The sequence below is a fragment of the Rhinatrema bivittatum genome, chromosome 1 (assembly GCF_901001135.1).
Source record: "Rhinatrema bivittatum chromosome 1, aRhiBiv1.1, whole genome shotgun sequence".
Taxonomy (NCBI): Eukaryota; Metazoa; Chordata; class Amphibia; order Gymnophiona; family Rhinatrematidae; genus Rhinatrema; species Rhinatrema bivittatum.
In genome coordinates this window covers 495,911,622-495,934,373 of record NC_042615.1, presented here as the reverse complement: position 1 = coordinate 495,934,373, position 22,752 = coordinate 495,911,622, and the positions used below count along the sequence as shown (strand labels likewise).

General features: G+C 47.1%; 1 protein-coding gene across 1 annotated transcript in view; it reads left to right on the top strand.

Annotated features, from left to right (window-relative positions):
- Positions 1–22,110, top strand: part of LOC115098054 (stabilizer of axonemal microtubules 1-like) — a 77,725-nt gene extending 55,615 nt beyond the window's left edge. Inside the window, exon 4 of the mRNA XM_029614354.1 lies at positions 20,700–22,110. Within this exon, the coding sequence (XP_029470214.1) occupies positions 20,700–21,703 (1,004 nt within the window). The 3' untranslated portion in view covers positions 21,704–22,110. The remainder of the gene's footprint in view (positions 1–20,699) is intronic.
- Positions 22,111–22,752: the final 642 nt, after the last annotated feature.

The following is a 22,752-nucleotide window of genomic DNA, read 5'->3' as shown; positions in this document are numbered from 1 at the left end:
CTAAGGGGTGTAATGACTGCTATTGAAAAATCAGTTTCATCTTGGTCTCAGTAACTCTTGATATCCATTCCAAAATTTTGCATCAAGACACATGTTTACAGCGATGTGAAACTAACATATCTAATTTGGAGGACTCTGTTTCTAAGGTCCAAGAATTGCAATCCAAGCAGATCGTAGAATCTGCACTGGTATCTCATAGACCTGAAAATTTAGAGAATTTGCCTAAAAATTTGAATCTGCGGATCATAAATTTTCCTCAGGTACCTTTGATCTCTCTTTTGGAAATGTGTAATACTTTTTTAAAAGAAATTTTACAAATACAAGAGACAGCTTTTCCTCCAATTCAAAACATTTTTTATTTAGCATCCAGCAAGAAGATCTCAGCTTGTGATCACCGGGACAGAGTTACTCAGGATACCTCGTTTAAATTTAACTGATTTTCTTGAGAACTCTGGCACTCAACCTCAGTTTTTTTCTCGTGCTACTTTGTTAATATCATTTGTTTTCTTACAAGATAGAAATAATTACCTGCATTTGTTTTTTTCTCAACATGTTTTATTTAAAGGCGAGAAAGTTTGGATTTACCCAGACCTAGTTAAGTCCACTCTGGATAGAAGAAGGAAGTTTCTTTCAATGAGACCTGAAGTCATTTTCCTAGGTGCCTCCTGCATCATTAAACACCCATGTAAATGTTGTATTGCACTGAATTCTGTACGATATATTTTCTTTGATCCCCAACAGCTGAGGAATTTTATCGATTCCAGACTCCAAGCACCCTCTTCCTCCCCTTAATGGTCTGGTCTATATAGAGTTGGCAGGTTCAATCAGAGTGCCTTCATATCATTATTATTATTATTATTTTTAAGTTTATATTCCAATGTTTTCCATAGTCTTGACCTTAGACTGTTTTCTAAATCCCCCCTGTATCAAGTGATAAATAACGAAGATACTGTATGATTATTTTTCTTTTTCTTATTATTATTACTATATTTTCTTTTTTCTTAGTATTCTGTTTTTTTCTCCCAAATATGTTTAATTTTGAATTAATGTAAATTTCAATAAAAATAAAGTAAAAAAAAAACCAAAAACAATGGTCAGGAGCTTTCATGGGAACTGTCGTTTCTTCATTTTCACCGCATTGATTATTTTCCCTGAAATTTTATATTTATTTACTTAAGGACTAAACTAACCTGCGCAACTGGAAGAGGTTTGGCCTAGAATCCTAGGTGTTGTAATAACTAGATCACACCTCTTCCAGTTGCACACATTCCCATGAAAGCTTCTGACCATTATTTTATGATGCCACGTTTCCAAAAGTGGTGACTGGAAATGCTTGCACTTATTTGCAGTTTAACATTCACAGGTGCATTGTAAGTGTTGCATAGGAGTGGACCCTTGGGCTGAGGTGGGGTTGATGCAACCCATAGGCGAGGGCCTACAGGTCCCCACCGTCAACAGGCAGAGTGGGCTGAAGCTGGAGGCCACTGGAGCTTCACCTATACCAGCCCACATTCCCCTCTGGTTGAGCCTTTGGGTGCTGGGACCAGCAGGACTTAGGCGGGCCTCAAGATTGCAGGTAGATGGTTCAGCCCAGAGCTGGCAGACAGCAGATGGCGTGGTCCTATCCTGGACGGGATATGGAACAAGAAGGTGCCTGAGCAGAGGAAGACTGAAGCCTTAATAGTTCGTGTCCAGTTTGAATGGAGGCTGGCAGCACTTGGAAGGTGTGGCAAGCAACGTGGAACTATGGACTCAAGAAAGTCTGAGGCGAAGTCGTTTCTAGCAATGGTCAAGGCACGGAGAAGGCAGGTGTAGTCAGAGGTAGCAATGGTCAAGGCACGCAGAAGGCAGGCGTGGTCAGACGTAGCAATGATCAAGGCACGGAGAAGGCAGGCATGGTCAGACATAGCAATGGTCAAAGCTCAGAGAAGACAGGCATGGTCAAGGCACGGACAAGACAGGCATGGTCAGACGTAGCAATGGTCAGAACCAGGAAGTCAGTCAGCACACAGACGAGACGAACACAGAACAGAAACCAGGAACTTGGAGAAACAGGAACACGAAGCAAGGCTCACGGAGAAGCAACGAGTATGAGGAAATCTGGAACAGGAGACCAAGGAGACCTGTTGTAAAGGCAATGCTTCAGTGCGAGGCCTGAGCATTTGAGCACTGAGGGAACTGACGTCAGCATCCGGGTCCTTGGCCAGGTTCCCTCCACAAGGCCTTTAAAGGTTTCACTGGTGCGTGCGCCTAGGGAGGGGTGCGTGCCGCCTGCGGAGAGGCCCGATGGATGGAGGCATCCTGGCTGGAGATCCCGGGAAGCGGAGCAGGGCCGGAGGTGCTGGCGGAGGTCCGAGGTTGGGACTGGCGGTCCACCGCCACCAGCAACGAGGAGCTGAAGCCTGAAGCTTGTGTAGAGCTTGTGTAGAGAGGTGAGAATGCCGCACTGTGGGGCTGCTGCACTGTGGGGCTGCCGCGGGCGGTGAGCTTAACAGTAAGATGACTAATTTTCCTATGGCACCGTATATGCCTGGATCATAGTGTGGAATTTACACATGATTGCTTATTGAATAATAATCTTGTGCTGTTAGGCATTGCAATTACTGTTTTTATTTTCCTAGAAGCCCCAGATGCTTAATATAGGGGGTAACTTTCAAACTGTGCGCAGAAGTGTGAAGTCTGTGGCTACTTTTTACCCCAGACTTTGCATCAGTTTTCTCTTGGAAAACTGAGTCAGCAAATGAATGCGGGCAGATCTACACTTGCTATTGGTATGGGTATGGGTAATTTTTCCCAGCAAATATATGCATGTTAAACTTGTTTTCTTGTGCTTTGAGGGTCAGCAATCTCTCTTCCTGACATACAGAAATGTTTTTATACTGTTTTCAAGGGCTTTTGTTTAGATCTAAAGAGATGGAAACATTGGGCTGGATTTTAAAAAAGTTACGCGCGCTGGGTCTATTTTCAAAAGGCCCGGCGATGCGTGTAAAGCCCCGGGCCGCATGTAAGTCCAGGGGCTTTACTAAAGGGGTGGGGGAAGGAGGCAGGGTGGGGGCGGTCTGGGGTGGGGAGGGGTCAGAGGCTCAAAGCACAGCGGCCATTTGCTGCTGTGCTTGGGATCGTGTGCCGGCAGTCAGCCGGCAGGCGCAAAAGGTAAATTAAAAAGTTTTGCAGGGTTAGAGTAGGGCTAGTGGGAGGAAAGGTTAGGGGAAGGGGTGGGAAGGTCAGGGTAGGGGGGAGGGAAAGGAGGAAGGCAGCGCGGCTCAGCGCACACAAGGTGCATAACTGTGTACCCCCTTGCGCGCGCTGACTCCTGATTTTATAACATGTGCGCGCATGTTATCAAATCAGGCGTACATGTGCGAGTGCTGGGTAGCGCGTGTGCTTCTTTTAAAATCTCCCCCATTATGTTTTATGGGATATGCATTCTGGTCAAGTAGTCAGCTAAAGAGGAATTTTTAAATGGTTTGCATTGGGACAAAGTCTGTAGGTGCTTTATCCCCATGGACTTTGCAACAAGTTTCAAGGAGAAAGTGCACTGTACATCCTCCTTCTCCTTCTCCTTCTCCTCCTCTTCCTCATTTATTAATTTATTACACATTTTCCCAGCAAAGAGAGTTCAAAGTGAGGTACAAAGGACTAAAGGCCAAATTTTCAAATGGCCGTGCAAGTAAAAATCGGGACTTATTCGCGTGGCTGAGCCCTGCGCGCATTTTCAAAAGGGCCCAGCCGTGCGCATAAGTCCTGATACGTGCACAACTGCGAGGCCCTAAAAAAGGGGTGGGCCCAGCGAGACGGAGGTCGACAGTGACAGTGGCCATTAGCTGCTGTCCCAGGGAAGCGTGCGCTGGCAGCCGGCCGGCGCACGCAAACTACTTCTGCTCCAGGAGAGAAGTAAGTAATAAAACAAAAAAAGCCTAAGTCAATAGGAAGGGTTTAGTGGGTGGGGAGGAGAAGGGAAGAGGGAGGGAGTTCAGGTAGGGGAGTAGGGAAGTAAGTTCCTTCTCAGTCCACTTCTTAATTGGAGCTCCTTAATTGGAGTGGACTGGGAGGGAACTGGGGGAGGCTCGATTGTGTCGCTGTGTGTAGTTAGCAAAAATTTGCCCTCCCCCCTGTGCGCACCACCCGCACATGCACGAGCAGCCATCCAATTTTATAACATGCACACGCCGGTGCATGCATGTTATAAAATTGGCGCATCCATGTGTGCACGCCAGGAACCGCTCACACATGGATGCATGCACGCTCCTTTTAAAATCTACCCCATATGTTGCACTACAATTCATGAGTATTCAGTAGCTTGGTAAGGGAACATGGAGAAAGCATGGATTCAACCTAGGCCCAGAGCTGGGCCAAGGTTGAAGCATAGGTCTCAATGATGAGACTAGACCTCCAGGCCAGACTCCCAGTGATGGGACCAGGCTGTGGACCAGGTCAGGCCCTGGAGCCGAGCCTAAACCTAGCACTACGCGATGGGACATGGCTTTGGGAGCTCTGGCAAGAGGCATAGGCCTCAGAGATGGGATCAGAACTGCAGGCCAGGCCCCGATGCCAGTCTTTGGCCTTCACCATGGAACTAAGCCTCTGAACTGACCCTGGCGATAGGACCAGTCCTCCAGACACCAGTAGCTATCAGGGGAAGGGGGCTGGGACGGGATGGAGGAAATCACAGGGCAGGTACTGGGGCAGGCTCCAGGGCGTGTTCCAGAGCAGGCCATGGGGTAGGCCATAGTCCACACAGGGTTTTTTTCCCCAAACAAAACAAAGAAAACCAATGAAATTTTCACTGGTTTGTCTTTCATTCCTTCTTGAAAACATAATGAACTGAAATAGGAAATAACATTGACATTTTCTATTTTGTTTCAAATGAATGCACATCCTTCCTTTCTATATTTCTGTGCTTTTTGTATGAGGTAGGTTTTGTGGGGATTAGCTGGGGAGTTTTTTGGGAGATCTAGGAGCAATTTGAAAGGATACTGTGGGGCAGATTTTTAAAGGCTACGTGCGTAACCCGAGAAAATCTGCCCCTGCACGCGCCGAGCACAAGCCCTGGGTCTCGCAAAAAGGGGCGGGGGCGGGGCAGGGGTGTAGCCGGAGCCTCCAGGTACAGCGGCCAGGCCGGGAGGCAGGCACAACTTACCTGACAAAGGTAAGGGGGGAGGGTTCTAGGTAGGGCTGGGGGGCGGGTTAGGTAGGGGAAGGGAGGGGAAGGTGGGGGGAGGCAGAAGGAAAGTTCCCTCTGAGGCCACTCCGATTTCGTAGCGGCCTCGGAGGGAATGGAGGAAGGCTGTGCAGCTCGGTGCGTGCAAGTTGCACAATTGTGCACCCCTTGCATGCGCCGACCCTGGATTTTATAACATGCGTGCGGCAGTGCGCGCATGTTATAAAATCGGGCGTAGATTTTTTCGCGCCGGGTTGCGCGAACAAATCTACACCCACGCGCACCTTTTAAAATTTGGCCGTGTGTGTGTATGTGTGACTTCTGTTGGGGAGGGGATGGCTGTATCTTTGTCATTAAGTTCGCCATTTCACAAGTAGAGAGAGAGCAAAATTAAATGTGTCTTATGGCATCAAGTCAACCCCCTTGTCCAGTCACAAGCAGTAAGTTGGAAAAGGAAAAGGTGGGAAAATAAATTCAAGCGTTACCTTTTTTTTACATAACTGTTCACTAGTACAACACACACAAGAACCGTCCCATCCTTTTATACTCTTAGGCTTTGATGTTCCCAACATTCTCCTTTTCAGAAACTTCACATAGTTGATGTCCATTATTATTCTAGAACCAATTTGTCATGTAGGGCCATGAAGTGATCCCTGGATAAAGGTTTAGTTAATATATCTGCCACCATGTCCTCTGTGGGGGCAATATTTCAGTTTGATCAGTTCCTTTTCACACACAGCCCTCACGTAGTGCATTCGTATGTCCACTTGTTTCATGTTTGGCCTCAGTTGTTCTTTTTCCATCGTTTTGATACATCCTTGGTTGTCTTCAAAATTTTGTACTGGCTACGGTTGATCAAGTCCAAAGTCTGAAAATAACTTATACAGCCAAGCAAGTTCTCTGACAGCTTGTTCTGCAACACAGTACTCTGCCTCTGTGGAAGACAAAGGTACAGCTGTCTGCATCGTGCTCAACCTCATGATGATAACTTCACCTTTGTGAGACAAAACATAGTCTTTTGTTTGTTTTCTATCCATCCTGTCCCTTCCCCAATCTGCATCCACATAGCCAGTCATGTCTGAACTCTCAGTGGGGCCGTTGCAATATGGTGAACTGAGCTGAGAGCACTGTTAACGTGCAGTCCGACGTGGGTAGAAAGGCGCTAATTAATTCCCTAATGCACTAAAGGGATTAGCGCATATTCAATCCGTGTCCAACGCAGAGTGAATGTAATAGCACTCTTCACATGCAAATGCATGTGAATGAGGCTATTAGGCATTCAATCCAAATGCAAAAAAAAAAAAAAAGTGTCTCGGACGCACATTTTTCTGTCATCTATTAACACCTGCCAGGAGCAGGCGGACAGCTACGAAAACCAATGCTGATAAACCCGGCGTTGGTTTTCGTGACGTTCGCTAAAAACCAATGCCGAGTTTATCGGCATCTGTTTTCCTTATTGGCGGACAGCCACAGAAAATCGATGCTGATAAACTCGGCGTTGGTTTTCAGCGGTGAACAGTAGTCACGAAACCAACGCTGGGTTTATTGGCGTCTGTTTTCGTGGCTGTCCGCCAGTAAGGAAACCTATGCCGATAAACTCACCGTCGGTTTCCCTTACTGCCGTACGCTGGTCACAAAAATCGACGCAGGTTTATCGGCATCGGTTTCCATGACCGGCTTAGGCCAGTCACAAAAACTATTTGACTGTTCAGCGCCAGCTTTCTACGTGACTTTATTGCATCGGCCCCAATGGCTGGTAAACTTTGTTTTAAGCTGATTGTCCTTTTCAGATACCTTCTCAACTTTTTTACTGTTGTCCAGTCATTCTGAGTTGGATTAGGTACTCTTCTGCTCAGCAGACTCACGGCACTGGCTACGTCAGGTCTGGATACTGAGGCAATATAGTGAAGTTTCCCAACTGCTGTCCTGTAATGATTATTAGTGCTGAGTCCTTTTTAATTTCCACCTCACGTTTCCTAGTCTGTTTCCATGGGAGTTCTAGTTTCCTTGGATTCAAATAGATCCAGAAATTCTACAAGATGTTTGATCTTTTGTTTTTGATTTAACATATAGGGGCGGATTTTCAGAGCCCTGCTCGCGTAAATCCGCCCAAAACCGGGCGGATTTACGCGAGCAGGGCCCTGCGTGCCGGTAAGCCTATTTTACATAGGCCTACCGGCGCGCGCAGACCCCGGGACTCGCGTACGTCCAGGGGTTTTCGGAGGGGGGCGTGTCGGGGGCGTGTCGGGGGCGGGCCCGGTCGTCGTGGCGTTTTGGGGGCGGGTACGGGGGCGTGGCTACGGCCCGGGGCGGTCCGGGGGCGTGGCCGCGCCCTCCGTACCCGCCCCCAGGTCGCGGCCCGGCGCGCAGGAGGCCCGCTGGCGCGCGGGGATTTACGTCTCCCTCCGGGAGGCGTAAATCCCCCGACAAAGGTAAGGGGGGGGTGTAGACAGGGCCGGGGGGGTGGGTTAGGTAGGGGAAGGGAGGGTAAGGTGAGGGGAGGGCAAAGGAAAGTTCCCTCCGAGGCTGCTCCGATTTCGGAGCGGCCTTGGAGGGAACGGGGGGAGGCAGCGCGGCTCGGCGCGCGCAGGCTATACAAAATCGATAGCCTTGCGCGCGCCGATCCAGGATTTTAGTGGATACGCGCGGCTCCGCGCGTATCTACTAAAATCCAGCGTACTTTTGCTTGAGTCTGATGCGCAAGCAAAAGTAGGCTGATCGCGCTTCTTTTAAAATCTACCCCATAATGTCCATTTTTATCCTTTTGCACCTCAATCTCTAGATAGTAACTTATATTGCCCTCCGGACATAAAGTGCCACACCCCCACCAAGTTGATCCTCCCTATCATTGCGATATAACTTGTACCCTGATATAGCACTGTCCCATTGGTTATCCTCCTTCCACCAAGTCTCTGTGATGCCAATTACGTTAATCTCATCATTTGCTGCTATATACTCTAACTCTCCCATCTTACTTCTTAGACTTCTGGCATTGGCATACAGACATTTCAAAGTGTGTTTTTTGTTTGTATTAACAACCTGCTTTTTAGTTGATAGGGATAATTTGGAAATCTTTAGCTCAGATGATTTTTTACATATAGGCGCATGGACTACGTTTGCTTTTATTGGAACCTCTCTGATGGGATGCCCTAACTCTCCTATTTCATTAGTATCCATTAGAGATGTGAATTGGAACCGGAATTGGTTCGGATTCTGGTTCCGATTCACATGTGGGTTTTTTTTCATCGGGCCCGATCGCGGTTTTCTTTATCGGCTGCGCCCGAGCCGATAAACAAAAAACCCACCCTGACCCTTTAAAACTAATCCCTTAGCTTCCCCCACCCTCCCGACCCCCCCCCCCCCAAAACATTTTACAGGTACCTGGTGGTCCAGTGGGGGTCCCGGGAGCGATCTCCCGCTGCCACTAATAAAAATGGCACCGATGGCCTTTGCCCTTACCATGTGACAGGGTATCCGTGCCATTGGCCGGCCCCTGTCACTTGGAGGGAGCACTGGCTGGCCGGCCAACCTAACCCTTCCCCCCTGGCCAGTAGCTAATAAAGCTAATAAAGAAGATACAGAGTTCAATGAACCTTTCAAGGGATCTGTCCTCCTTAGGAGCAATAAACAAATCCAAGGGACATCCTTTCATGCCAATGGGGAATACATTTGGTTACCTTCAGTAATTCGGTAGCAAATTATTTAGTTAATGGGTGGTAAATTATGGGGATATTTTGTTGGTGTAAACTGGCTGGGGTGGGGGGAAATCTGATTCTGACTCTTGAAATGCTGACCGTATCTGGATTTGGAAGGATTATGGTTGACCGTGCTGCAGAATTGGCTACAAATGCAGCATCAGTTTTGTTTTGTTTTTTTTTGCTTTCCTCTGGATATCGCATAGAGATAGCTACTAGGCAAGTAGAAGTCTGGACTTCATGAACCTCTGATCCTTTTTCAACCCAACCAAGTAAAGTATGTAAACTATTATATCCTATGGGGGCGGGGGGAGGGGAGATGGAATTTACAACATTTGCTGAAGACTAAAGCCAAAGGTGAGAGATTAGGAAGGAAAGAAGGACTGCGCTCAGGGACGGAAACGTTTAAACGGGCATGGGGAGGGGGGGGGGGTTGCGCATATGTGCGTGTTTCCCAGCTTGCGCCCATGGGCGCGACTATTTTATAACATTCGCGCATATATGCCCGAGTTTTATAAATCAGCCTGACTGCGCGCACATGTGCGCATCGTTTTAAGTGGATGCGCGCCTACATGCGCTCACGCCACTTCTACCGTGTAAGAGGGGGGATTTTAAAAGAGGCAGATCGACACCGTTAGCAGTTTTCCCAGTTCACTCCCAGTTGTCCCAGGTAAGGGATAGGACTTCCTAACCCTCCTGGTTAAACAGCCTCCCTTCTCTCCTGTTAGCCCTGAGCCTTGAAACCCCACTGACATGCCTAGATTTTTAAAAATTTCATTAGTTACATACCATCCACAGCAGAAGCAAATTTACCTGGCAGGGGGACCCCGGCACGCGCTTGTGCGAGTTAGGTATTTGCCCGCTGGTTTCGTTGAGAAATCCAGGAACGCTCATCATGCCCTGCCCAGGCCACCTCCATGCCCCACAACCTTTTTGGAAATTTTTATTTGTGCATGTAGCGGGAGTTAGGCGCGCACTCGGGCGGCTTTTGAAATCCGCTTGGCACGCACTGGCCCAACTTGTGCACGTAGCTCCTGGCGCGCGCCGGGCTTTTGAAATCCGCTCGGCGCGCGCTGGCCCCCACTTGTGCACGTATCTCCCGGTTTTGGCGCGCACCGGGCTTTTGAAATTCACTTCTTAAGTACATTAAGTGAGGCTTCCACTTGATTTCCTACATGTATTTGTAATTTCATTTCTTTCTGTATTGGTTTCCCTTTGTTTTGAAGTGGCAGATAGATAGACATATATATATATATATATATATATATATATATATACATGTATATAGAGGAAGAAATAGGGATTATTCTTCGTCACTTTAAAAACTACAGCATGAAAAATAAGGCATTTCTGCAGTACTACACAAACATACTTCGTGCCTCCACCAGCAAAACAAAGTTCTTCAGCCTTACAGCTGTCCTGCACGCCCTATGGTGTATCCTCACAAAATCTATATAGTGACATCCTGTACTCCCTGTGACTTGCCCCTGTTTATGCTACAGATTTCTCATAATTTTCCACATATCAGATATTGCGATGCTTTTAGATTTCATTTTCCCTAGTCAGCTCCGTTTAATCGAGGGCTTCCCAAACCTGTCCTGGAGACCTCCCAGTCAATTGGGTTTTTCAGGATAGCCACAATGAATATGCACGATATAAATTTAAATGTATTGGAGATGCAGCATAGGCAAATACAGCTCATGCATATTCATTGTGGCTATCCTGAAAACTCATCTGGCTGTGGTATCCCCGGGACAGGTTTGAGGATGCCTTACCTCCCTGTCTGAGCTGGCATAGTAAGGAGAAGCAGAAACTTTATAGCCACGTTTCAAGAACACAGCAAGTTTATCAATGGCTTGGGCCTTCACATATATGTCTAAATATATATATATGCACATGGATATCTGCAGAGGACAATTTTCAAAGCCATTAAGGGGTAGATTTTAAAAAACTACGCCCGCGCATACTTTTGTTCATGTGACCGGCGCAAACAAAAGTACGCCGGATTTTAATAGATACGCGCGTAGCTGCACGTATCTTTTAAAATCCGGGGTCGGCGCCCGCAAGGCTGCGCAAAATCGGCAGCCTGCCTCCGTTCCCTCCGAGGCCGCTCCGATTTCGAAATCGGAGCAGCCTCAGAGGGAACTTTCCTTCCATCCCCCCCCACACCTTCCCCTCCCTAACCAACCCCCCAGCCCTATCTAAACCCCCCCTACCTTTGTTTGAAAAGTTATGCCTGCGCAGGCCCAGCCGCCGGCGCACGATTCCCCGGCCCGGGAGCAGTTTCGGAGGTCTTGGCCATGCCCCCGAAACGCTCCCGGGCCGGAACCACGCCCGTGGCCCCGCCCCCGGATGACACGCCGCTGCGACATGCCCCCCCAGGAAAGCCCCGGGGACTTACGCGCATCCCGGGGCTTGCGTGCGCCGCCGAGCCTATTCAACCTAGGCTCGGCGCGCACAGGGGGAGCTTGGGGCAGGTTTTCGGGGGGTACGTGCGTACCCCTTTGAAAATCTGCCCCTAAATGCATACATTGGTTCTCTGAAAATTGCCTTCCGTCCTTGTTGCTGAAGGTGTGCGCACTGTTCCACAACGAGCACGTTGGCCACATTCGTAGAAGGCGTTCTTTGGGGCGTACTTAGGCAAGAGTTGGAAAATAACAGGTGCAGGCACAGATGCTCCATGGCTTACTCTGTGCCTCTTTGAAAACCGGTGCAGATTGGGCGCGTGAAAAGCGTCTGCGGACTTTGTCCCAATTTGAGAACTGCCCTCGCAGAAGGCAGTTTTCAAAACTAATTACCTGGGTTAAAAAGCGATTTAATACTAATAATGAACCACCCTCCAAAGTGGGGAAAAAATGCTGAACCAACCACAAAATGATCCCTTGGCTAGCTGAATCTCTATACTATCAAATACTGACGATGTAAAGAGAGAACATTGTTCGTGGTGCCTCCATCATTGTCTTTAGTCCTGGCACAATTATAATCCTTTGTCTCCTCTTTCCTGCAAACAATTAATGAATACACTTTTTTTGTACATTATTATCTATTATGCAAATAAAATCTACAAAAAAAACATTCAGCTAGTTTTTTTTTTTTAATCAGTTAAACAACTTCTAAAGTTCTAATACTTCTTTCATTTATTCAAAAAGCAGTAGTGCAGCAATGTTGCTAAGCTGGGTTAACTAGTTGTCTTATCCACATTTATAACCGCATCATACTAACAGTTGTCTTAGAGCTGCACACTTCAGAGCTGATGCAAAAGCTCCCTGATGCACGCCGCATTTTGATGTATTTCTTCATGGGTGGGGGGATGGACATGCCTCAGTGCTACTTCCCTTTCTCAAGCTGCCGCAGCTGTCAGTCGTGCAAATCGGTCAGCCTGGAAATTCCTCTCCTCTGCCTGCCTTAAAAGCGCACGCAGGCTTCCCTAGCAATTGGGCTTTTAGCAGGCTTAAAGAGGGGGCATTCCTGGGGGAGGGGGGGTGTTTAAATGAGGGGAGTAAAAAGGTGCACATGCATGAGATTTTCAGAAGTATGTATGCTGTTCTCCCCCACACCACCACCACCACCACCACCACCATCACATCACCTGCACAAATAGGCAGAACGTGCACAGATGCTTTTAGCTCAGGGGTTCCCAAACTTTTAGGGTCTGTGGATGCCTTTTCAACCTCCAAACACTTTGTGGAGCCCTGCATGTGTCTCCTTCATTTTTGCATGCGGGAAAATGCCATTCAGAAAACTGAGTAGTGTAATAATATCATCATGTATAAGACTTAATATTAAATAAGGAATGGTTTCTGATGTGAAATGTGTTTTCCCTCCTGCCCTCCCCTTATTGCCTCTTCATCCCACCTCCACCATGGTCCCTTCCCAACTGCCTTCTCTGCTTCCCTCCACCTACAAGACCCTTCCTGAGTGCTCACCCTCCTCCCTCTCCCCTCCACAAGTGCCTTCCGTGCTGCCCTGCTTTTCCCCACCCCTGGCATCTTCCCTAAAGCCTTCCCTTCTCTCCTCCCTTCCTGTGTGCTCTTCCCTGGTTCTCACCCTCAAGGCCCTTTTCTGAATATTTTCCCTTCTGTGAACCTTCCTCCTTGGCCTCTCTCTGAGTGTCATGCCTCCTTCCCCTTGGTCCCCCTTCCCATGGCCCCATCACACATTTTTACTTATTTATTTATTTGGATTTATTACTAACTTTTTTGAATAAGAAATTCACTCAAAGTGGGGAGCAATATATTTGAAAGGTAATGTACAGTCTGCAGGAGGCTTAAGCAGTTCTAGACTTCAGTAAGGGCTAAACTATTTATTTATTTATTTATTTATTTATTTAACGGCTTTTATATACCAGTATTAGTAGGGACATCATACCGGTTTACATATGAACAGCAGGTCTGAAATTACATAATAACAGGGAGAAGGAACGGGGGGGGGGGGGATAACTTAAGAGCAGCGTAGAATGAGAGGTAAACAACAACAAGAATTAAACTTTGAGAAATCTTAACATGAGGGGGGAAGTATCATACAGTAGCAGTGCATGGGAGGGCATTGTGAGAGGAAGTACTATTCTGGGAAAGCACGTTTAAATAACCAGGTTTTAATTTCTTCTTGAATTTGATAGTGCATGGTTCGAGGCACAGGGTGGGGGGAAGAGCGTTCCAAAGGGACGGGCCAGCAATTGAGAGGGCGCAGTCACGTGTGAAAGATAGGCGGGCTGTTTTAAGTAAGGGTACGATTAGGGTACCTTTGTTGGCAGTTCTGGTGGGTCTGGTAGACTGGTAAGGGTTAAATGGGAGGTCGAGCCAGTTAGAGTTGTGAACGTGGAGGGATTTATGTACTATGGTCAGAGTTTTGAAGTGGATACGGGAGAGAATTGGGAGCCAGTGTAGCTCTTTGAGGATGGGGGTGATATGTTCACATTTGCGGGTATTTGAGAGGATTCGTGCAGTTGCATTTTGCAGCATCTGTAGCGGTTTTATCGTAGAGTAGGGGAGCCCCAGGAACAGGGCATTACAGTAGTCCAATTTGTGGTGATGGTGGCTTGGATCACTGTGCGGAAGTCTTGGGTGTATAGAAAGGGTTTCAATTTTTTTAAGACATTAAGCTTGAAAAAACCTTCCTTAAGAATGGAGTTAACATATTTCTTCATGCTTAATTGTTGATCAAGGAGGACTCCAAGATCTCTTACAGATAGTTGAGCGGTGGTAATGTTGAGCTTGGGATCATTAGATAAGGGGGGGGGGGGGGGGAAGGGGGAGAGTGGGAGGAGATAAATAGGAGTTCGGTTTTTTTGGTGTTGAGAGCAAGGTGGAGGTTGGTAAGCAGTGAGTTGATGGCTGATAGGCAGTTCTCCCAATGGTTTAATGCTTCAGATATAGAGTTGTGGATAGGTATAATTATCTGAACATCATCAGCATATAGATAGAACTTGAGGTTAAGGTCAGTGAGGAGCTGGCATAGAGGGGTCAGGTAGATGTTGAAAAGGGTTGATGAGAGTGATGAGCCTTGTGGGACACCTTGTTGCAAAGGGTGAGAGGTAGATATGGAGTCTCCAATTTTAACTGAGAACTTTCTGTTTGAGAGATAGGATTTGAACCAGGCAAGGGCAAGGCCTGTGATACCAATTGTTTCTAGGCGGACAAGGAGGTGGTTATGGCTGATGGTGTCAAAGGCCGAAGAGATATTGAGGAGGGCGAGAAGGTAGCTGTGACCTTGGCCCATGCCTCTGAGGAGGTGGTCGGATAGGGTGAGGAGTAACGATTCCGTGTTAAAATGTTTCCGGAATCCGAACTGAGAGACATGGAGGATCTCATGATTTTCAAGATACTCCATGAGTTGTGAATTGACAACTCTTTCCATTAGCTTAGCAATAAATGGGAGGTTAGAAATAGGGCGGAAATTGGAGAGATCTTTCGGGTCTAAGGAGGGCTTCTTTAGGAGGGGTTTGACAACCACATGCTTGAGTGCGTCTGGGACAGAGCCATGTGAGAGTGAACAGTTGATGATGTCGGCTATAGCACTGGCTATAGTATTGGGGACAGCCAGCAGGGCTTTAGAGGGGATGGTGTTGTTGGGGTGGGAGGCAGGTTTAAGTTTCTTGAGGATGTTTTCGACTTCTTTGGAGGAAGTGAGGTCAAGGGTAGCCATTGTGGGGAGGGGGGAGAGGGGGAGGGTTGGGAGAGGAGGGGAATCTTAAAAAGAGGTTTGAGATTTTACTCTGGAAGTATGAAGCAAGTTCTTCACATTTGGAAGCTGCTTCTGAGTTGGGTAAACTGGGAGGGATAGGTTTGGTGAGACTAGAGACATAGGAGAATAGCACTTTGGGGTAGAATCTGTAATCATGTATTTTTTTGGCATAGAAGTCTCGTTTGTGTTTTAGGGTAGCAAGTCTGTAGCTGTGCAGCACCTCTTTGTAGATGGCAGCACATTGTGGGGTAGGGTCTCTACGCCAGTTTTGCTCTTTTTGGCTGAGGTTATTTTTTAGGAACTTAAGTTCCAATGAGTACCATAGCTTTGTAGATTTGGTAGTGGTGTTTGACTCGCTTGGAGATTGGGCAGAGCTTGTTGGCGATATCACCTGTGATATTGTTCCAGGAAGCTAGCGCAGAGTCAGGATCAGGGCAAACTAGTTTGGGTAGAGAGGTCGTAAGCGCAGCAGCTAGGTCGTCGCTGGGGCAGGATTTTCTGGATGTTATGGTGGTGTGGTGGGCAATGTTGAGTGGTGGGGGGATGTTGGTGGAAAGAATGCTTTCTATAAGATAGTGGTCTGACCAGGGAACTGGGGTGCAAGTCCGGGTGGAGGTGGCAAGGACATCAGAGTTGATGAACATCAGGTCTAGTGTGTGACCTGCTTTGTGTGTGGGAGAGTTTATGATCTGCTGGAAGCCTATGGCTTGGAGGGAATTGATGAAGGTTTCACATGATGATGAGGGGGATGGGGAGTCTGTGTGGAGGTTAAAATCTCCAAGGATAATGGAGGGGATATCAGAGTTGATCCATTCAACAATGAATTCCATAAGGGGTGAGGGGTTGGATTCGAGGAAAGTAGGAGGGGCGTATATCAGGCAGATTTGTAGTTCTGCTGATCTGAACAGACCTATTTCAAGCTTGGGAGGGGTGACTATGTGAATGGGTTCGAGGTTAAGGTGTTTCTTAGCAGCAAGGAGAAGGCCTCCTCCTCTTTTTTTGGGTCTGGGAATGGAAAATATCTCGTAGGAGGAAGTAGGGAGTTGGTTGATGAGTGCGATGTCTGTGTCTTTGAGCCACATCTCAGTGACAGCACAGATGTCTGGTTTGCAGTCAGTTAGTAGGTCGTTGAGGAGTGGAGTCTTTTTAGAAAGAGATTGTGCATTAAAGAGTATTATGGAGAGAGTGGTGAAGCCTAAGAATTGTGTCAGGGGGGAAGTGAGAATGGGGATTAGAGATTTGCGGAGGATAGAGGGATAGAGGGGGGAGCTTGTCTGGTAAGAGGGTGGTGGATGTGGGGGATGGGGTAGGTTGCCATTTGAGGAAGCAGGTAGTAACAGTAGGCGGACGAGGGAGATATCCCGGGGGGAGTAGTTGTGAGGGATGTGGTGAGTACTGACAGCGAGCTGGGGATAGAATACAGTAGAGGTGCAAGGACAAACAGTAAATACTCATACAGTATACCAAATGGTACAAGATGGTACAGCAAAGACAGGATGGTACAAAAACTGGTGCAGCAGAAAAAAAAAACACTAAGAGAGCTGAAGGCCTTAATTAATGAGGGAGGAGAGTCAGTGTAGTCGGCCCAGAAACTTGGTTAAAAATAGTTACAGTTAGTGGTGAATGTGTCCAATGGGATAGCGTCTCGTCGATGCAGGGCTTATTTCCTTTCTAAGGTGCGAAAGGGCGACACAAAGGGGCGCAACAAGGGGCTGGCCCCTTTGTCATGCTCCTTCGGTGTGCGACGCTCAGCACGCAATGCCGATGGCAGCGTCTGGATTTAAAGGGGCCGCGTCTCACCGTGATGATGTGGCAACGGTGGGCGGTCCTCTGAAGAGCAGCAGCGTGCATTGGGGTCGGCTAGAAGGGTAGGTCGCGGCAGGCACCCTAGCCCGATAGGCCTGTGCCGATCGCACGGGTACGGACGGCTGGTCAGCTTGGGGCTGCGGCGGTAAAGAGGACGCACTGGTCGGCAGTGTCTGGATTTAAAGGGGCCGCGTCTCACCGTGATGATGTGGCAACAGTGGACGGTCTTCTGAAGAGCGGCAGTGTGCGTCGGGGCTGGCGAGAAGGGTAGGTCGCGGCAGGCACCCTGGCCCCGATAGGCCTCTGCCGATCGCACGGGTACGGATGGCTGGTCAGCTCGGGGCTGCGGCGGTAAAGAGGACGCACTGGTCGGCAGCGTCTGGATTTAAAGGGGCCACGTCTCACCGTGATGATGTGGCAATGGTGGGCGGTCCTCTGAAGAGCGGCGGTCCTCTGAAGAACTTGATATTAATCAATGGCAGGAGTAAAATGCAGAATAGGACTTAAGTCCCACTGTCGCTCCTTGTGACCTTGGGCAATTCACTTTACCCTCCATTGCCTCGGGTACAAACTTAGGGGGTTATTTTCCAAGCCGCGATAGGCCCTTATCACGGCGGTAAGATTTAAATTAGGGGGAGGGGAGGAGTCGGGGCGAATTTAGGGAGTGAATTATGGAAATCGGTGGCAGTATTGCTGACGGTGATAATGTTCGAAACATTAGCGCGGGGACTAGCACCACCTTTCACGGTGGTGCCATCCTTGCGATAACCTGCGGCCAGCGAAATCGCACCACCATGGTGTGGCCAGCTGCAGGCTATCGCCCGACCGCCTCCCCCTATAATGCAGGGTTCATCATTCCGCACAGAATGATGAATCCTGGCTTTAGATGGTGAGCCCTCTGGGGATAGGGAAATACCTACAGTACCCGAATGTAATCCACTTTGAAATGCTGAAAAAAAAGTGCGAAAAGCGGAATATAAAAAATCTAAAAAAAAAAAAAAAATTGAAATAAATCAACAGGACTAAAAATACAACATATCCAGTAAAATCAACACAAGACTAATTAGATAAGAATACTAACAACTCAGCACAACAATAGGTTTTAGCATCATTTCCAAGGCACGCATATAAATACAAATGGCTCAGTAAAACATTAGGCTGTAGCAGCACATTTAAGCACTCCTATAAGGTGCCAAACAGTTTATAGCACTCCCTCCTGCTGTCTTAAGGCCTTTTCCAAGTGCTTTCATTCCTACACTCTCCCTCTTGCCCTCTCCTCCCTGTGACCCCCTTCTCCACGTCTTTTCTGTGCACTGATCCCACTGTGGCCCTTTCCCTCCTTGCTCTATGACCCCTACCAAAGCCATACTACTCCCTCAGTGCAGCTTTTTTCCCTCACTGACAGGCCAGGGGGAACAGCCAGAGCACACGTAGCAGTGGCTAGAAATGCTCCTCAGGGTCATCAACCTGCTTGCTGCTGCCTCTGTTCCTCTGGAGCAGCAGTGGGTGAAGGTGCCAGAAGCAGCTCACTTCCCCCTCCTCCTATCAGCACTGCTTCAGACTCCTCGTGGTGACAATCAGCTGCACTCTTCCCTGCCTCCTGTCCACACCAATTTGGGTTTCTTAAGGCCATGATCTTCCTCTCCTCAGCATGGGATCAGGCAGTGGGATTAGGCAGTAGGAGCCTTAGAGCGGAGCTCCTCAAAGGTGAGGTCAGCCTGCTCTGTTATTCAGTACTTGCATGTTGGTTGTCTCCTTTCTGGCAAACTCCTTGTGCTGGTTTTGTGGACCCCAGGTTCGGAACCCCTGTTTTAGTGCATGTACGTTATGTTAACTAATTTTCAAAGAGAAAATACTCAGGTAGTTGCTTTTTGAAAATTAATTGCAAGTACATGCAGGAAAGGCAGCTGTACACTTTGTAATTACATGGGCATTTGAAAATTGCTCCCATATGTGTGTCATATCTTTGTGTTTGTTTGTGTATATCTATCCATTTGTCTATCTATAAAAACACATATAATTAGATCAAGGGCCAACCCCTGTCCTCAAACAGACCTGCATTTTAGTTTATCTGTAATGAATATGCATAAGAGAGATTTGAATGCACTGTCTCCGTTGTATGCAAATTTATCTCAAGCATATTCATTGTGGATAACCTGAATACGAGACCTGTTTATGGCTCTTGAGGACTGGAGTTGGCTACTCCTGAGATAATCTACCTATATATATATATATATATATATGTAGATTATCTGCCCCATACAGTGTATATATATATATATACACACACTGTATGGGGCAGATTTTCAAAGGAGTACTGCGTAAGATACGCGCGTACCCCCCGAAAACCTGCCCCAAGCTCCCCCTGCGTGCACTGAGCCTATGTTGCATAGGCTGCCGGTGTGTGCAAAGCCCCGGGACGCGCGTAAGTCCCGGGGCTTTCCTGGAGGGGGCGTGTTGCGGCCGGCGTGTCATCGGGGGCATTCCGGGGGCGAGGCTGTGGGCGTGGTTTCAGCCCGGGAGCGTGGCCACGGCCTCCAGACCAGCCCCCGGACCGGAACATGGCGTGCTGGCAGCCGGCCAGGTGCACGCAAGTTACGCCTGCCTCGGACAGGCATAACTTTGCCAACAAAGGTAGAGAGGGGGTTTAGATAAGGCTGGGGGGGGTGAGTTAGGTAGGGGAAGGGAGGGGAAGGTGCGTGGGGGGTGGAAGGAAAGTTCCCTCCGAGGCCGCTCCGATTTTGGAGTGGCCTCGGAGGGAACGGAAGCAGGCTGCGCGGCTCAGTGCGCGCAGGCTGCCGATTTTGCGCAGCCTTGCGCGCGCCGACCCTGGATTTTAAAAGATACACACGGCTACGTGCATATCTATTAAAATCCGGTGTACTTTTGTTTGCGCCGGTCGCGCGAACAAAAGTACACACGGGCATAGTTTTTTTATATCTGCCCCTATATGTGCATGAGTGTGTATATATATATATATATATATATATGTATATATAAAGAGAGAGAAGCAAAAAAGAAGAGAAAAAATTTGCCTGAGCTGCTAGAAAAAAATGAAAGACCTCTCACAAAAGAATGAGCAGGAAAAGAGCCATATAACCCTTGAAGAAATGACAGCTACAGCAGCAAAATATTTTGTCTGCCACCACATGGCCATAATTCTAATATGACTATAAACAATCCTGCATGTCACCAGAACTCAGGAATTGGCCTTTGTTAATGTCTCTTCTGTTCTTTGTAATTCTTTCCTGTTATCACTTTATGTAATACTTTGGCCATACTTGTACAAATTTGTCATGCCAATAAGTATTTCGAATCTTAGAGAGAGATCGATAAAGAAATATATTTATATATATATACATACAGAGAGAGAGAGAAAGAGAGAGAGAGAATACATAAAAGGGTTTCCATTAGATAAGGGTAATATTTTCACTGATTCTGAGTTAGGATAAATACTGTGGCGATTCACTAGAACAATGATGTGCATGCTGCTATAAATGCATGCACTATTTTATCTATATGACAACCATTCATTCTAGCATGCCTTTTGCTCATTTTATATTTGAATTCTTTTTTAAAGATGATGCATTAACTCCTAATTTATCTGCAGAGGGCGTTTTTGCACAAGTGCCAAGTATATTGTTCGCTTTGAAAGCAGCAGATCTCCCATCCATCACGTTTGCTTAATTCCATTCCAGTTGTATGCAGCTGGGATTAAGTTCTGAAAAATGTAAAAAAAAAAAAAAAAATTATATATATATGAATGCTTCCTGCGAATTTAATTCTTTCTGGAAATTTCTATAAAGGATGCACTAAATAAAAGCTTGCATTAATATGTTTTCTTTGTCTTCCAGATGACTACCGGCAATGGCAGCAGGCGAAACGTGTTTCCATGAAACGTGACCCTATGCATCAACCGCCGGGAATATTTGACAACACCACCACTTTTCGCGATGATTTTCAGTTCAAGGGACCATCTCATACACAGAGCTTCAAGCCTCCTAACGTAGCTCGAGTCGCCTCTTGTCCCATGGAGCATCTGTCAGATTATAAACGGGAATATATATCGTTCTGTTTAGGAAAGCGTGAAGCCCGGGTGAAAGAGAAATACAAGCCCAGTGAGGTACCATTTGATGGCCTGACCATCAACAGGAAAGATTTCAGGGGGGTTCCTGGTGAAGCAGCAAAGTCTTTACGGCCAGGCTTTACGGTACTGACCCGCGAAGGGCCGTTTTCGAATGCTACAGAATTCCAGGACCAATACAGGGTGTGGCCACAGCCCCCACCAAACCCCAAGAAATCTGTCACATACATCCCTCCAGAGGATAAAATGGAACTTCTCTCAACTCATAAGTGTGACTATACAGTACACAAGGTAAAACCGCGTAGCGCATTTGTCCCTACGACACGGGCTAGGACAACTATGCCTTTCAATACCAATTCTACCATGAGGGAAGACTACAGACCGTGGAAGTATGGCAAACCAGAAGCCTTCAAACCTAAAGAGGAATGGCAAATACCAAAAGATCCATTTGAGGGTCTGACCACTTTCCGAAGTGATTACACTGAGAAGCCATGCCCTGTCACCACTAGCTGTAAGCCATCCAGGCCACCAATTAGGGTTTTCCTACCCCTGGATGCTCAAAGTATTTATGCTACCAGCTATACATCAAAGCCAATTAATAAATGCCCTGCTGCTTTCAAAGATCCTCCAGGCTATATTTATGAAATAACTGATGCTTCTGGTCACAAGCTGTATAGATATGTTTCAAAGCAGGACTTCACTAGTTTAGAAAGCATGATAGAAGGAACAACAGCACCAGTCAAAGATACCATTCTACCAGAGAAGGCTGGATGATGTTGAAAAAAAACATTTGTACCTGGTTATGCTGATCATGACCCCACCCTTTATATAGTAGCTAAATATGTATAGTCTTTAAAATTACTTTTTATTTCTAGGGCTCTGCCCTTTAGAAATGTTTTAATAAATTTCTAAAAATAACATTTCTATGGTGGTGATAGATTTCCACAGTGGCCAATAGTAAAAGCCTCAAAGGTCACCTGAATCCCATCAGTGGACCGTGCTGGGATAGTCAGGCAGGTGAGTTGGGTTTTGTGAGCAAACTGCTCACTTTCAGAAAAAAAAATCCTTTGGAAGAAGAGAGGCCTGTATACGAGGCTACAGAGAGCTCAAGCTGTCATTCTACAGTGAGGTTAAAAAGGCACAGAGCAAGAGAGTTATAAAAAAACAAGATGGAAACGGAGAGCAAGGTATCAATAAGAGGTGATGTGTGTCTGTTAAAGCAACTGTGCCTTCTGAAAGTTTTGAAAATGCAGTAAAATGATTGATTACACTGAAAATGCCATCAGTACTTTTTTTTTCTGTAGCACAATTCATTTATTTCTTTTTTTTTTCCTGTATATTTTGATAGTTCCTTGGTAAACCTGCTTGCAAGGCATCTGTTGTCACATGACTTAGAGTCTCCTTTCTACCCGGTCAGTGTCATAGCCTTGCTTCTGTCCTTGCTGGCAGCTTGTTTCTCTGCTACATTTCCATTCACTGCTACGCCTGTATGTAGGCAACCTTAGACCAACTGGCAGGGAAAGGAGATTGCTGCAATACTTGCTAGAGTGTGTATATCTGTGTGTGTTTGTGGGGGGAGGGGGCTGGAGAGAGATAACCCGATGACCAAACAGCTTGGGGACTAAGAATTGACCAGGTGGTTTTTTGATCCTGCTCCCATGAGGAGCCAAGATAACAGATTTAAAATCTACTGTGAAATCACTATTCGGTGGTAGACCAACATTATACCTGAGAAGAAGGAAGAGGGAGAGAGAAGAGAGCCAGCCAGACTGAAGGGGGAAGTTTCAGCTGAAAAGTGAGGAGAAAAAAAACTTAGAAGTCCC